The following is a 15184-nucleotide window of genomic DNA, read 5'->3' as shown; positions in this document are numbered from 1 at the left end:
AAACAAATAGAAAGTAAAAGGCTGTAAGAGGTACACAACAACAAAGGTACACATAGATAGATAAAATATATCTAAGAGTGGTTCCAAAGAGACAGGGAACAGCTAAAAGGAACATCAGAGTGGCACACTAGGCCCTAGCATTGATCAGCCGTTAATTTACCCAGGCTGCCTCAAGAGAAGGCTAAGGAGAGGAATGAGGAGTTTAATGGTGTATTAAGGAGAAGCCGGTGGAACAGTGGGCCCTGGGCTGTGTTTTGAATAGACTGACGTTATGAATACTAACCATGGCACATCCTCGACCTTGATCAAAAGGAAAAGTGCTTGGCATCGTAATCCATTGTTCCTTCAAGGAACAGCAGGAGCCTGGGCTTTTTGTTTGTGCACCTTGCACATCGCTCTGAGCAGAAAGGAAAACATTTGAAAAATGTAGTGCAATGAATTGCGGTTTAAATAAATTATTTTGGTAATTGAAATAACATTCATTGAAAGAGATAGAAACAGATAGAGACAGAGGTACCAACATCTATACCAGTTCTGTGCACCACACTGCTAAAACTATGGTGCATCGTTTTGTCCCCATTCTAAAATCAGCAGTAAGCTGGATCAGTCCTACGCATTGGCAGTCAAGCCTGCTAGAGCTGAAAAAATATTCTGCACTGCCCACTCTCTCGCCCAAACACCTGCTGGAACCAAAGCAGCCCGCCACCTCCAACCTGTCCCTGAAACACACACACACACACACACTGTGGGTCAAAGAGAACAATTAACAGTTTTATAGCTACTCTCATGCTATTCTACACATTTTGCAATGAGGCAGAATTTTTAAATAATTTTTAAAGCTATCTTCTTGCTGTTCTACACATTTTGCCATGAGCTGAGACAAAAATGTTCTGTTTTACAGCAAATTTTCTGTAATTCTATAATTTTTTGCCATGGCTTATGATGTGTTCATGTGCTATCTGTGTGTGTGTGTGTGTGTGTGTGGGGGTATGGGGATTTTTGTATTATGTTAATTAAATTGAGGCATGGGTGCATCAATGGACTCTAGGGGACTGCATAGTTACTCAGATCCTTATTCTCATCTATAACAAAGCAAACTTTTTAATATCCACTGATTTACAGTAGACTGTCATGCTGTTTTTAGTGCTCAAACATAGTAAGAATAAAACGGTTAGGTACAGTACATTTAAACATTGCTACACATTTGCCTGCTGTGTTGTAAAGCAGCTGTAGCGTTCCTTGCAGGTTCAGACAGTAACACACACTGTGTTTATTGATGCACAGGTCCTAAACTCATGCTTCTGAATCACTCATTCAATAACGCCTGCAAAATGTAATCCAGGCAGAAAATTACAAGATCCTGTCACAGGCTGGTAGGCATTTTTGTCTAATAAACATGCATCTAAAGTCCTCTAAAGTTTGATGTTATTTTACACACCAGAGAACTTTGAGTCTATCAGATACATAGATACGATTTGGGATTTATTTTGCGACAATAGATACAAGAACACATTATTTCAGGCAAATGTCATTTTACTTCATTCTGCAAACGAAGCCAGACAGGCTTGTAAGGCAAACAGGGTGTAAGACATTCCATTTCAATTAGTTTACAGGTGCCTATTATGAACTCCCATCCATTCCGTGGTTGTTTTAAATGATTGCCAGATTTGAAGGAGCTCAAAATATGTTTGCACTGAGGAGGCAACTGGGATTTGATTTGATTTGATTTTGAGGAGGCAACTGGGTTATAATAACTGTGGCTTGTATCAACACCCTGCTGTACACCATGTTATTACAAAAACAAACACACAAAAAACTAATTCATCCAAGTTGCAGAACATTTACAATTAAATTGACTTTCATTGCTAATGCTTCTTCTCCTCCCCTCAAGCATCTGAATCCACAGTTATGTAAAGTATGCTAACAATAGACTCGCCTAGATTATCTGGATTTACAATCAGATTTTATGATTAGTTTAATCCAAATCTCATAAACCTTGGTGTGAAAAAGTCAAGAGCAGTTGGAAATCCAGACCTCTCCTCCCGGGAGGGTACTGTAAGAACACATGCTCTTCACTAACTGCTGATGGTGTGGGGTTTTAGGGGGATGGTGACAATGTGTTTACTGTTTGTGGTTGTTAAATCAGAGTTAGTTAGCGTTACGAGTTAGTAAGTAGTTAGTTACTTGTAAACGGTATTCCATTTGAGAAGCAAGGCATAACGTTAGCACCTTGTATCCTTGTATCCTTTTGTCCCTGTTACAGTTTCCTGTTCTTCACCAGATTGTACAACAATTAAAGTAAGTAATAACCATCATCATTCACACTTTCCAGGTCTATATCAAAGTCTTTACAGTTTTTCTCAAGTGCTAAAACACTAAAACCCATTGGCTGAACAACGTTCTCAGTTGCCTGGATTCATTTAGCTAATTATGCAGTCTGTTGTCAATACCTTAAACCATTTCACATGGTAAAACACAATTTGCAGATCTCACTTTTCAGCAAAACTCTAAAATTTTCTCAGAATTGCAAAGAGCAAAGCAGAGTAGTAATTTCTGATCAATTTTGAGCTACTATGATAGAACATGTTTTCGTTCATCAAAAGACAATGACGGGAAAATATGAAATTTGTTTTGAGATAAAACATTTACTTCTCCCTGAGAACTGTATGTTTTGAACAATGTGTTTTCTGTTTTTCTGTGTATTGTTTACTGACTGCTTGAGAGTGTATATCATTTTGATCACTTTGTTTATGATTTGAGAGCAGTGTTTGATTTTGAACACAGGTAAAACTGTTTTGAGGCGAATGTTTCATTTTGCGAGAGGAGTCAGAGGTTTTGTAAATAGTGCTTGAAGATGAGGTTTTGTGTTTAATGTTTTCAGGAAATGGAGCAAGGTTTCAGAAATTGTGTTTTAGCAGTTGAGAAAAACTGTAATATGATGAGCGCTAGTGGTAATTTGATAATCATTCCCACTGTAGACAATCAACCATTTACAAGAACATTAGTCATTGTTGTAACCTGCTGGCAATCTTCATAATTATATGCAGAGACTGTGATGCTGTATGCAATGAATAGAAGGAGAAAAAGAAATTATCACTCCATACACAGCTGTCATATTCACTTCCTTATACCGTAACTTCAACGGATGACCTTCCTTGCACAGAAAACACTTCTGGGTGGTATGTGTTGTTTTGTGGCTATAAAAAGGTTGTAAATAAGAACCAGACCATACAGAAAAACAACAATAGTTTATTTGTAACCTTATTTTTGTGTATGAACTACAAACTCTGGTTTCTATAATCAATCTTCATATTTTTTAAAAGGTCATGAATAGTATGCTTACATGATAATCAATGTCTTATTCTTTTACAGCATGTATCTCTTTTTCACTTGTAGAACAGGTTGTTGGCACATGTAAAATTAAAATGTACAAATGTTTTTTTTGTTTAATTTTATTTCAAAATGTATCTTAATATAAATCTACCACTAGAACAGCATTCCCTTTCAGAGAAAAATTTAAATGACTTGGAAAGAAAAGCATCTTGCCCCATCTACCCAACCAAAACATTGAGATACAGTACATACAGAATGAGATGGATTGACTAAATTTAAATAGATACACCATAAAAGAAAGAGAAGGGAAGATGGACAAACTCTCTTATTTCAAACTTTTTGATCCAGACCCCACCATGATCCCCAAACACACAGAGACATGGTTTACCACTGTGCTAAACTCCATGTAAACATGTTTCACCACGACTAGTTATTTTATTGGCAGGGATGCCACACTGAAGAACATGTTTGTTTCATGTTGACTAAAGCTGGGTTGTAGAAGCTCATGTGAGATGGAGTTTACTGAATTATTAATGACGTCATTAAGTGCCACATGTTATTCATTCATCTTTGTGGATTACGTCTTTCTGTGCACTTGTGCCAAAAATATACCGTAGAAGTTACTTTTATACTGATTGCATTATTTGTCTATTCTCTGGTTCTGCTTCCTCTACTGTCTGGGTTTAAGTGGAAAAGTAGCAGGGATGACACCATTTATCATTATCATCTGCGACAACCTCTATACCCTACTGTTTAATACCAAACACTGGTCACTGTAAAAATATGGTAACATAGTTGAGGTGCATTTCCATTAACACTATCATAGAAATATTTCCATTTGACTATGAGTAATGAGTAAAGCATCTAGCCAATGGGAACTCTGTTAGCTCATGCCTTTCCGCTCAAGGTCATGGTTTCTATGGTGACTGAATCAGCCCACTACTGTATTTGACATCATATCATTAATAGTGCTTTCTCCCAGAGAACAACTAGATGACATCTGGATGGGAAACAATGATAAGAATTTACCCTCATCCTTCTGGAAAATGTCAAATAGTACACAATCATTTATTTTCTCAGAAACAAAATGGAACCGAATGAAAAAGGACTGTTGCATACCCTTTCTTAGATGTTTGACATTATGGAGGGAGTGGAGATCAAAAGTAAAAGGGAGAAAAACATATACGTTCACTTCATCTATAAAGAGACACCTGGGGCATGTGGCCTAGCCTTGGATGTGAAGGGTACTTGCTTGGCCTCTGTATTTATGGCACCATCTTTCACTGTGGGGCCTATTGAACGTTTTCCAGGGAACAGGGTGCCTGTGAAACGCTGTCCACCCAAAGCCCCTGTGGGCACATCAATTAAAATGGAAATGGTGCCATGGCTGAGGTAGAGGGATGCAGGTGTGACCTGAACATCTGCTTGACGCCCGACGTCACACGCCTCATCCCTAAAGCCTCTCTCTCTGCAAAAGCCCTGGCACTCTGTCCTCTGGGCCTCGTCCTGCGCTTGGCAGGAGCCTGGTGTGAATCTGAGGCTGCCGTGTCCAATGTGGGAACAGACTACAGACGACAGGCAATGTGCTGGAAGGAACAGCTGTGTTCGGGGTCCTAAACCCCCACTCCAACTCACCAGTCTGCTCCTTGCTGCATTGGTTGAAGTCAAGGGTCAGAGGTCACAGAGAGTTCATACAGGAGTCTCATCAGAATCCTTGGTGTAGTTCTAGGTATCTTCTTTTGGACAAATTATTACATCTTTCAACACCTGGAGAAGTGCTTAATTTCTCAGGAACCACATTAATATGATATAGCAATCTTCTGAGATTTGCAATGTGACTGCAAAACATATGACCTGGAAAAGCATCCATATCTGTGATGGCATGGCACACCATTATAACAGCTGGTGTAGGATGGAAACAAGGGGTATGACATTCAGGGAGCTCTCATATGCCTGACTGCATTTGCCAATGCGATCTTAAAGTATCTCTGTGTGACTCACAAAGTTATGATTGATCAGAGCAAATGGAATAAAGAAGGAATCACAAACAGTATAAATACACAATGTGTAAATGAGACAAAAACACTGTGTGAAACGTGTGATTTTCTGGCGTAATAAACACAGTGAAACAACTATGAATCGCTTGTTGCTAACAGTTGGCCCTGGTTTAGTTTGGAACACACTTCCCTCGTTTAACGTCCCCAATCTATCGATGGCACAGCCAAGTGTACATCTGGGTCTAATGCACTTGAGAGGAAGATTTAATGAAATTATTAGATTTATCTGATTTCATCGCTGACAGTCCCAGCGTTCACCCTTAGATAACGACCAAGCTTTTAATCCATCTAAATTAACAGATGGTCACAAAAGATTTCATCAATTAATTTGTGGCAGGAGGAAATCTCTGTGGTTATCTAGAAATTCTCAAAGAATGTGGGGTAAAAAGTGATTGCCATATTGCCATCACATACAGACTTATGGTTAGCATTAGATTCACATAGAGTTTGTAAGCATATTAGAAAACCACCCTCCCTCAAATGAAGAAAAACAAAACATCTGATGAAATAAGTGCTGAAAAAATAATTGCAGAATACAGTTTTTTTCATGATTAACCACAATATATTTTTTCTTAAATAAATAACTTCTGTTTTGTAAAGACACTTTTTGAAACATTAGACATACCCTAGTTCCTTCCTAATGTCATTGAATAAACATCAACCACTGATTTGCTGGACACACAGTCAGTCAAGTCCTATACTTCCCATCCATAGTCCTCATAACTAACATCCAATAATGTCCCTTTTTGTAATTTTATCAGTTCGTCTCATTATGAAAAAAGTGTTAGATCTGGGTCTCTTGTACATTGTCTTTCGAGTTGGCCCGGATTAACAAAGGTTCGTGCGCCGAGCTGTGTATGGAGTTGATGGTGGAGACGTGGTTGTACGCAGTCTTATAGGTGTTGTAATGGTTGAGGTGCTCATGCTCGAGCGGGGGAAGAGTCAGGTGGCCCTCCATGGCCGGCCCGCCCGTCACACAGTCCTCGTCCACGTTGATGATCTCGATGGTGCGCTGGGGCGCATGGTGGTTCTGCTGGTGGTGCTGCTTCCTCATCTTGTAGAAGATGATGAGCATGACGGCGGCCATGAGGGTGATGGCAACGAAGCAGCCGATGATGATCTTGGTGGTCTTCATCACCTCGTCCAGGCCGGTCATGGAGCCGCCGTTCAGGTCTGTGACGGGGATGGTAAAGGTCTTCTCTGTGGCCCGGGTGGAGAGGGGCGTCCGGGCCGTGGTGGTGGTGGTAGAGGTGGATGAGACGGTCTCCCAGGAGCCGGCAGAAGGGGTAGGGCCCACCTTCTGCCCCACGGTGGTGCGCCCCTCGTCATGCACTGGCTCTATGGTCTCCACTGTCACTGTGGTAAAGTAGCTGAGGACATTCTCTGTGGATGACACGTTGAGCGTGGCAGATGCTGTGGTATTGCCCGCTGAGTTGCTCACCATGCAGGTGTAGGTGCCTGTGTCCTGCATGGTGACGTTGGTGAAGTTAAGCGTGCCATCGTTAAGCACGGAAATGCGGATCTTGTATGCACCATGAGTCATGATGGAGCCGTTGGGTGTAATCCAACTGACTGATGTCAGAGAGCTGGCCCTGCACTTCAGCTCTGCTGCCATGCCCTCTGTCACGTTGAGGTCAGCCGGAGGCTCTACGATAACCGGTGCATAACAGTGGAAATAGTTCTGATCCAGCTCACCTATATAGCGCCCCTTGTGGCTTGCTGGGGAACTGCAGCGTGCGCAGCAGCTGGTGTTGGCCGGCACCATCTCTTTGAGCCACCAGCTGAGCCACAGGATGTCACAGTTGCAGTTCCAGGGGTTGTGGTGGAGGTGGACTCTCTCCAGGTGGTGCAGGGGGGTGAAGAGATCATGGGGCAGCAGGGTGAGGTTGTTGTGGGCCAGGTTGAGCTCCACAAGCGACTGCAGGTCGTCAAAGGAGTTCCTCTCAATGGTCTGGATCTGGGCATGCATCATCCACAGCTTCTGCAGGTGGATCAGCCCTTTGAAGGAGCCGGGTCTGATGACAGTCAACTGGTTCCCCGACATCTCTAGCTCGTCCAGCTTGACCAAAGGAATGAGGTTGGGAATCTCCTTCAGATTGCACATGCCCAGGTTCAGGTAGCGCAGGTTGCTGAGGCCCTCGAAAGCCCCCTCTGATATATACGAGAGGCGTTTCAGTTCCCCTAAGTCCAGCCTCCGTAGCGAGGGCACCCTGTTGAACGCATACGAGGGAATGCTCTCGATTGGGTTGTTCCTCAGCCACAGCTCCTTGAGCTTGGAGAGGTACTCAAAGGCCCCGTTGGGGATGGTGGTGAGGCGGTTGTCGAACAGCTCCAGGGTGTTGAGACTGGCCAGGCCATTGAAGGCCCCAATCTCAATGTTGCGGATGTGGTTCTTGCTGAGCTGCAGGATCTCCAGGTGCCGCAGGTGCTTGAAGCTGTCCACCTTGATCACCTGGATGAGGTTCTCCTGAAGGTTCAGGTAGCGTGTGTTGGTGGAGATGCCGTCTGGGACATCACGTAGTCCCCGCCGGGTGCAGATCACCTTGCTGAACTGGTTGCTGCAGGAGCAGACGGAAGGGCAGGTCTGAGCGCGCACCAGGCCCGCCACCGCCAGGAGCTGGAGGGCCAGGAGCAGCACGAACAAAGGGTCGGACAGGACCCGGTTCCACCTAGGACCTCTCATCGTCTGCTGCTGCCAAGAAGAGGTCATTTTGTTCAACATTCATAATTCATTGGCTGGGTCGTCAACTCTTTGGGAAGAGGCGGGGTTGAGGAAGGCTGAAATGAGAGAAGAAGAGAGAAAGGGGAGGGGTAGGTTAAAAGGGAGGAATATAAATGCAAGGCCATCGTGTATTACAATATATAATTATAACATGTATACATGAGCTCTGAGTGATGACACATGCTCTGTAGCCTTTTAATGCACTTCTTGTGCAAGGAAACACTGCAAGGATAAACCGTGCATAAATTAGGGCTGTGGCGGTCATTAAATTTAGTCAGCCGGTGATTGTCAAGCAAATAACTACTGGTCTCACGGTAGTTGACCGTTAATTAACATAAACACATTTAGCATCTCCTGGCTTCCACATATAGCCTACAAGCCGCTGATGCAGAACTTTGGAACATCTACATTTTAAAAAGTCAAATAAATGCATGTAATATAGCCTGCACCATCACAATAAATCCATTATTTATTTTAGACAGGTCTAACGAAACATGATATGAAGAAAATGTAGTCTATTTCAGAACAGAGTAGCATACTCTGAGTTGTCCTTATGTTAGGCCTTGATCTGGCTATACCATACGGCTGTGGGCTACACTAGTTCATTTAGCAGACAAGATTTGCTTAGAGATCCATGGCATTATTTTTATTTATTTTATTGTATGAAGAATACAACTGAACATAGCTGAATAAAATAGAAAGGATATTTTCTCCAAACGATTTGGATCTGTGTTGGGCGTTAACAAAGAAACAGGTACTCCTATATGCTTAATTTAGAGTTATTTAAGTAACTTTAATTGTGATACAAATGTTGGGCTATATGTTTAGATTTTTATACATTCTAAGGCTGCATGATGCAACTCTAATGATGATTTGAAAAAAGTAGCATGAAAGCCATGAGCTCTTCTTTGTTTTTTTGCGCAGGCTGTACACACTTCATCAGTCTCTCATTCGCAAGTTGACAAGCACTTGATAATGCCTCAAATTTCCCAGCTGCATCCACTTTGTGTGGCCGTAATACCCCCTAAAAAAATCTATGCCTTTTGCGGCCAGTGGCCATTGTGCCCTTGGGCTGAATATAATAATTATAATTCCCTTCTCCCGGCTGTGTGCCGAAGCACCTCTCACTCACATGGCTCTCGGACTCGTGATCCACAATTCCGAGGTGCATATGGAAGATATTGGAAGAACTGTCCACATTTACGTTACGTCAGCCAACAAGATGAGTAGGCCTAACGAACAGCAAAAGCACTAGCCTATGTCAATCTACTATCCCCTATTGTCACACATAGTACAAAAGTTGACCTATTCTATTCTGTGCGAGATATTCCAAACATAGTCTGGGACAGTTGTGTGATGCGACAGATCAATTCATAAATTAATACAACCACTAGCATCAAGCTTAGAATGTTGATAAACTATTAGGCTATTTCTTCACAATATAAGTGCAGCAATGCACACATGGCAATAGGCTATAAGCACAAATGTTCCATTAGCAGGAAAACACCATTCTCAAAAGTGACCACAAATGTGATTATGCATGTAATGCTTGATAAAAAGGTGCATTTTAATGGTGGAAATTATCTTCCCCAAACTTGAAACTCACGCACTGTGTATAGAATGCCAATTAGGCTCTACACCCGTTGTAAAGCGGATGAATGTGCTTCATTTTAAGAAGTTATTTGGCCAAATCTGCAAAGAGGAGTGGGACAAAATCCCTCCTAAGATGTGTGCAAACCTGGTGGCCAACTACAAGAAATGTCTGACCTCTGTGATTGCCAACAAGGGTTTTGCCACCAAGTACTAAGTCATGTTTTGCAGAGGGGTCAAATACTTATTTCCCTCATTAAAATGCAAATCAATTTATAACATTTTTGACATGCGTTTTTCTGGATTTTTTTGTTGTTATTCTGTCTCTCACTGTTCAAATAAACCTATCATTAAAATTATAGACTGATAATTTCTTTGTCAGTGGGCAAACGTACAAAATCAGCAGGGGATCAAATACTTTTTTCCCTCACTGTAGGCCAATGGTCTAGGCTATATGAGGTGTGTGACTATGAGCTGTTTCTTGCTTTAAGCTGAGCATCATTCACAAGTGATAGGCTAATATTGTCACCCATCACACTACTCTTGATTTAATCTTGTCTTTACATATACTAAATAATATATGTGTGAAATTTGTTTTGATTTAGAATGGACAATATCATTCATTTGTCCCGAAACAGGGGCAGTGGAAAAAAATACATGTAATCTATGCACTTAAATAGCGAATGGAGGATGCTTTTCCCGTGGTTCATTTTCATGCCAGCCAGGTAGGCTATACTCCTGTTGTAAAGAGAAGCAATGTGCTTATAGTAGGCCTAGCATATAGAAAGCTGATGGGATCCTCCTCTTTTTAATAAAGGCCATCACTCTGTTTTCTCACACAATCTCATAGCCTATAGAAATGTTTTGACAACGTGAGCTCATGCTCTCATGAAGTGTTTGATTAGATTTTCGAAAACATTTGCATTGATATCAGAGTGATTAAAGGGACAATAGAGTGCTGAATACCAGGCAGTTAGCAAGTGTGGTAGGCTACTAATGACCATCAGCAGCATCAGAGCTTGGAGAAGCCTAATTACTGTGACTAAACGGTCATGTGGAATTTGACTGCTGTCATGACTCGTGACTGCCGGTGTGGTGGTAATACGGTCACCGTAACAGCCCTATGCATAATCTGTCTGAAAAAAAGAGGTTACCGGATTCAATACACATACAGTACACACACAAGACAGAGACACTAACACACACACACACGCACACACACAGACATGCACCACACAGAGCCCAAAATATAAGCAATCCCCTGTCATTCACAGGTGCATACAGGGTATGGCCACATCAACCATTTCAGATAGGATCTGACAAGACCGTAAGGTGCAAAACCACAAACATATAAACAGAGAGGGAAACGATCCCGCCCACCCCACAATACACTCACTCACTCACTCACTCACACCCACTGTGTACCACAATATGAACCGGTGATGACCTTGGCAGTGTGTTTCATATCTATTTCTGTTTCTGAGTGTGTTCCTCTTGCACTCTCAATCTCAGTCACATAAAACAAAATCACAATAATTCGTCCAACTTCTGTGCTGTATCTCTCCAGTGGAGAGAAGGAGTGGAGGCAGGCACAGCCATGTCTGAAGCTCGGATGTGATTTATATTCAGACTGGGGGCACATAAATAACAGGAAAGTTGCCACCCACCAGTCCTTCAATCAAGCCGACATTTTAGGAAAGTTCTGATTACACCTCGCAGTGATGCTCAGAGGCCTCTGTGTGACTGGACTGTGAAAAGGCAGAGCCACAAAGATAGCAGGGAATGATGATCTATCATATGTCATGTTGTTAGGGGATGTGTGCACTGTACTGTGCTTGCCTCCCCTCTGTGCTGTCATGTGTGTTTGTGTGTGTGTGTGAGAGTGGTGTGTTTATGTGTGTGTGTGTGTGTTTGCGTGCTTGCGTGCATGTGTGCGTTCATGCCTTAGTATGTAAGAATAAATTATGTTTGTGTATTTTCATGTGTTTGTGCTCCTAAGTTTCTATGTTGTTTTGTTTTGTTTTGAGTACCGTAATTTTCGGACTATAAGCCGCGCCTTTTTTCCAATTTTTCGACCCTGCGGTTTATATAACGGTGCGGCTAATCTATGGATTTTTACAGCTAACGGCCACCAACTTTAACTCTATGGGCTCTATGACCGGTCCGCGCCCCCCACCTTTAAGCGGCGGGCTCCAGCAGGAAAAGCTGGAGGCCGGAAAAGAGTGAGACAGGTAGCGCGCAAAAGTAAAAGTGGAACCGAGAGTGGTACGAGAGACAGAACGAGAGACAGAACGAGAGCAAGACAGACAGACATTACGAGAGCGAGACAGTTTGTGCAAAGGAAGTTTTCAAGCAGCCATCTCTTTCCCGACAATCCCCTCTGTGCACGAACCCTTACATATGGTAATTAAACATTAAAACACCTGCGGCTTATAGTCCAGTGCGGCTTATATATGTACACATCATTCAATTTAGCTGCTGCTGCTTATACTCCGGTGCGCCTTATAGTGCGGAAAATACGGTAATTATTTGTGATGCTTGTGCTCTTATAGCTTTGTGTCTGTCTGACTGTCACTATGGATCAGTGGTATCATCATGATGCAGTACTGTACTTTAATGACAGTTGACTTCAGTGTTGCAAACTACAGTATGTATGAGGGAGCCACACTAGTGTTCTTGAAGAAGTTCTTAGCTACAGTACATTCTCCACTGTGTGTGTCCAGCCATTGGGCCAGCTCTGGAACAAAATACGTCTCATTTTCCCTGGAGGATGGGCAGGCTATTACTGTAACTACCGATTAATTTCATGATTACCAAGGCCATTAATTATTTAATTACCAAACCACAATTCTGATCAGCCCAAAGCCTGAGGGTGGACATGGTGTTTCTGTTCAGGGGATCAGGCAAATGTGACAGGGATCACACACAAGCTTAAAAATCACATTCCATTACAGCTCCTCTAATTTGTTGGGAATTAAGGCAGAAAGCAATTGACCATGGTCAGAATTTAGGGCACAATGTGACTTCATTTTGGCTTGCCTGGTCTCTTTCTCATAACTCATTGGTTACCATGCCTTGTGGATTGACATTGTATTAGAGGTGAATATTTGAGGGGATATATTCAGTGCAGTACATTAAGCTGATCGAACTTTTGACCATAAGATACAATAAGACTCACTACCTACATCCAGCAGAAGTTAAATTAGTAGCTACTTTTAAAGCACCCCATAGACATCTGTCTCCCTTATCCCCTTATGCAATGTCATTCTCCACTTATTTCCTCATCCCCTTATTCTCCACCAATAGAGCCTTGAAATAAATTCAACAATGAAATCAGAGGTACGCAATCCAATTCATGACGAGAGAGAAAAGAAGATGAAGTTGATTTACGAAGCAATCCGTCTCCTCGCTGACAATGAGAGCAGCAAAATTGGATTTAGAGCAGAGAGGGAATTAGATGGGGAAAAAAGATAAACAAAATGAGATTAAGAAATGAATAGGTTTTTAAACTTTTCTCCTCATAAGAGACGATGAACTGGCAGTAGGCTTCTTGGAAGCCTGAGAGCAGGGGAAACGACTAATGCTCGACCCAGATCGGCAGAATGCAGCAAAAAATAGAAAAGCATTTGTGAATTAATTCTATGTTTAGCTGACAATGGGGAGAACATACGCTCTCCGGTGGTGAAGAAGGACATGCCATCTCTTTCATGAAATGAAAAGGCCTCCACAATGTCAACAATCAGGTAATTCCAGGTTATTAGAGTTACAGGCTCAGCACAGGGTAAATGTTGTGCCTCACCACAGATGTAGGATCAGATTCGGACCGAAAACACAACATTGACCATTAGAAGTATAACACCATCTGACACTGGACCAGCAGTCTGAGACAATTACTACCGACTCCTAGAGCTGGACTGCGGAGGACAATTACCCTGATCAGCACAGTAGCTCTCTGCCCTCAGAGCATGGCCCAGTATCATGGTGTAGCTTCATGCAGTCACGCTCCCTGATAGTCCTCTGGCCACACTGCTAGGTACAGTGGATGCAATGACTACAGCCCATGTGCCATCAGGCAGCAGGACAAGAGCATCACTAGTTCTGCTGGCCAGTCTCTTTATTTTGGGGATTTATATGCCCTTTGATAGGACAAAGCCAATGTAGCTAGAGGATTCATATGTTTCAACTAAATTCCAAGCCATCAGACAGCAGGGGAAGAGTATGGTAATGCAGACCCAGTTCAGAACAATGACTGGACAGTATTTTGAGGTTAAGATCGCAAACTGTACACAACATCACACATGAATACAAATACCAGGGTAAAAAAGGAGTAACCACTGAAATATAAATTTGACTGAAATTCACCACATACTATAGGTAGGAATATACACTGAGTATACCAAACAATATCTTCCTAATATTGAGTTGCACCCCAAATCCTTCTTTAACCTGTCTCCTCCCCTTCATCTACGTTGATTTAAGTGGATTTAATGAGTGACATCAATAAGGGATCATACACTACCTGACCAAAAGTAGGTGGATACCTGCTCATCAAACATCTCATTCCAAAATCATGGGCATTAATATGGAGTTGGTCCCCCCTTTGCTTTCGACTACATGTTGGAACATTGCTGCGGGGACTTGCTTCCATTCGGCCACAAGAGCATTAGTGAGGTCGGGCACTGATGTTGGGCTATTAGGACTGGCTCGCAGTCAGCATTCCAATTCATCCCAAAGGTGTTTGATGGGGTTGAGGTCAGGGCTCTGTGCACGCCAGTCAAGTTCTTCCACACCAATCTCGACAAACCATTTCTGTATGGACCTCGCACTGTGCACGGGGGCATTGTCATGCTGAAAGAGGAAAGGGCCTTCCCCAAACTGTTGCCACAAAATTGGAAGCACATAATCATCTATAATGACATTGTATGCTGTAGCGTTAAGATTTCCCTTCACTGGAACTAAGGGGCCTAGCCCGAAACATGAAAAACAGCCACAGACCATTATTCCTCCTCCACCAAATTTTACAGTTGGCACTATGCATTCGGGCAGGTAGCGTTCTCCTGGTATCCGCCAAACCCAGATTAGTCCGTCGGACTACCAGATGGTGAAGCGTGATTAATCTCTCCAGAGAATGCATTTCCACTGCTCCAGAGTCCAATGGCAGCGAGCTTTGCGCATGGTGATCTTAGGCTTGTGTGCGGCTGCTCGGCCATAGAAACCTATTTCATGAAACTCCCGACTAACAATTATTGTGCTGACGTTGCTTCCAGAGGGATTTTGGAACACGGTAGTGAATGTTGCAACCGAGGACCGGCGATTTTTACGCGCTTCAGCACTTGGCTGTCCCGTTCTGTGAGCTTGTGTGGCCTGTCACTTTGCGGCTGACCCGTTGTTGCCCCTAGACATTTGCACTTCACAATAACGGCACTTACAGTTGACTGGGGCTGCTCTAGCAGGGCAGAAATTTGACGCACTGACTTGTTGG

The 15184-nt window shown here is 42.7% G+C and overlaps 1 protein-coding gene across 1 annotated transcript in view; it reads right to left on the bottom strand.

Moving 5' to 3' along the window:
- Positions 1 to 2872: 2872 nt before the first annotated feature.
- Positions 2873 to 15184, bottom strand: part of lrrc4ca (leucine rich repeat containing 4C, genome duplicate a) — an 86254-nt gene continuing 73942 nt past the window's right edge. The window contains exon 3 of the mRNA XM_041837992.2: positions 2873 to 8168. Within this exon, the coding sequence (XP_041693926.1) occupies positions 6175 to 8112 (1938 nt within the window). The 5' untranslated portion in view covers positions 8113 to 8168 and the 3' untranslated portion in view covers positions 2873 to 6174. The remainder of the gene's footprint in view (positions 8169 to 15184) is intronic.

Source organism: Coregonus clupeaformis, chromosome 19, assembly GCF_020615455.1.
Source record: "Coregonus clupeaformis isolate EN_2021a chromosome 19, ASM2061545v1, whole genome shotgun sequence".
In the NCBI taxonomy this organism is placed as follows: domain Eukaryota; kingdom Metazoa; phylum Chordata; class Actinopteri; order Salmoniformes; family Salmonidae; genus Coregonus; species Coregonus clupeaformis.
The sequence above is the reverse complement of the archived record's forward strand: the minus strand, read 5'-3'. Positions and strand labels throughout refer to the sequence as shown.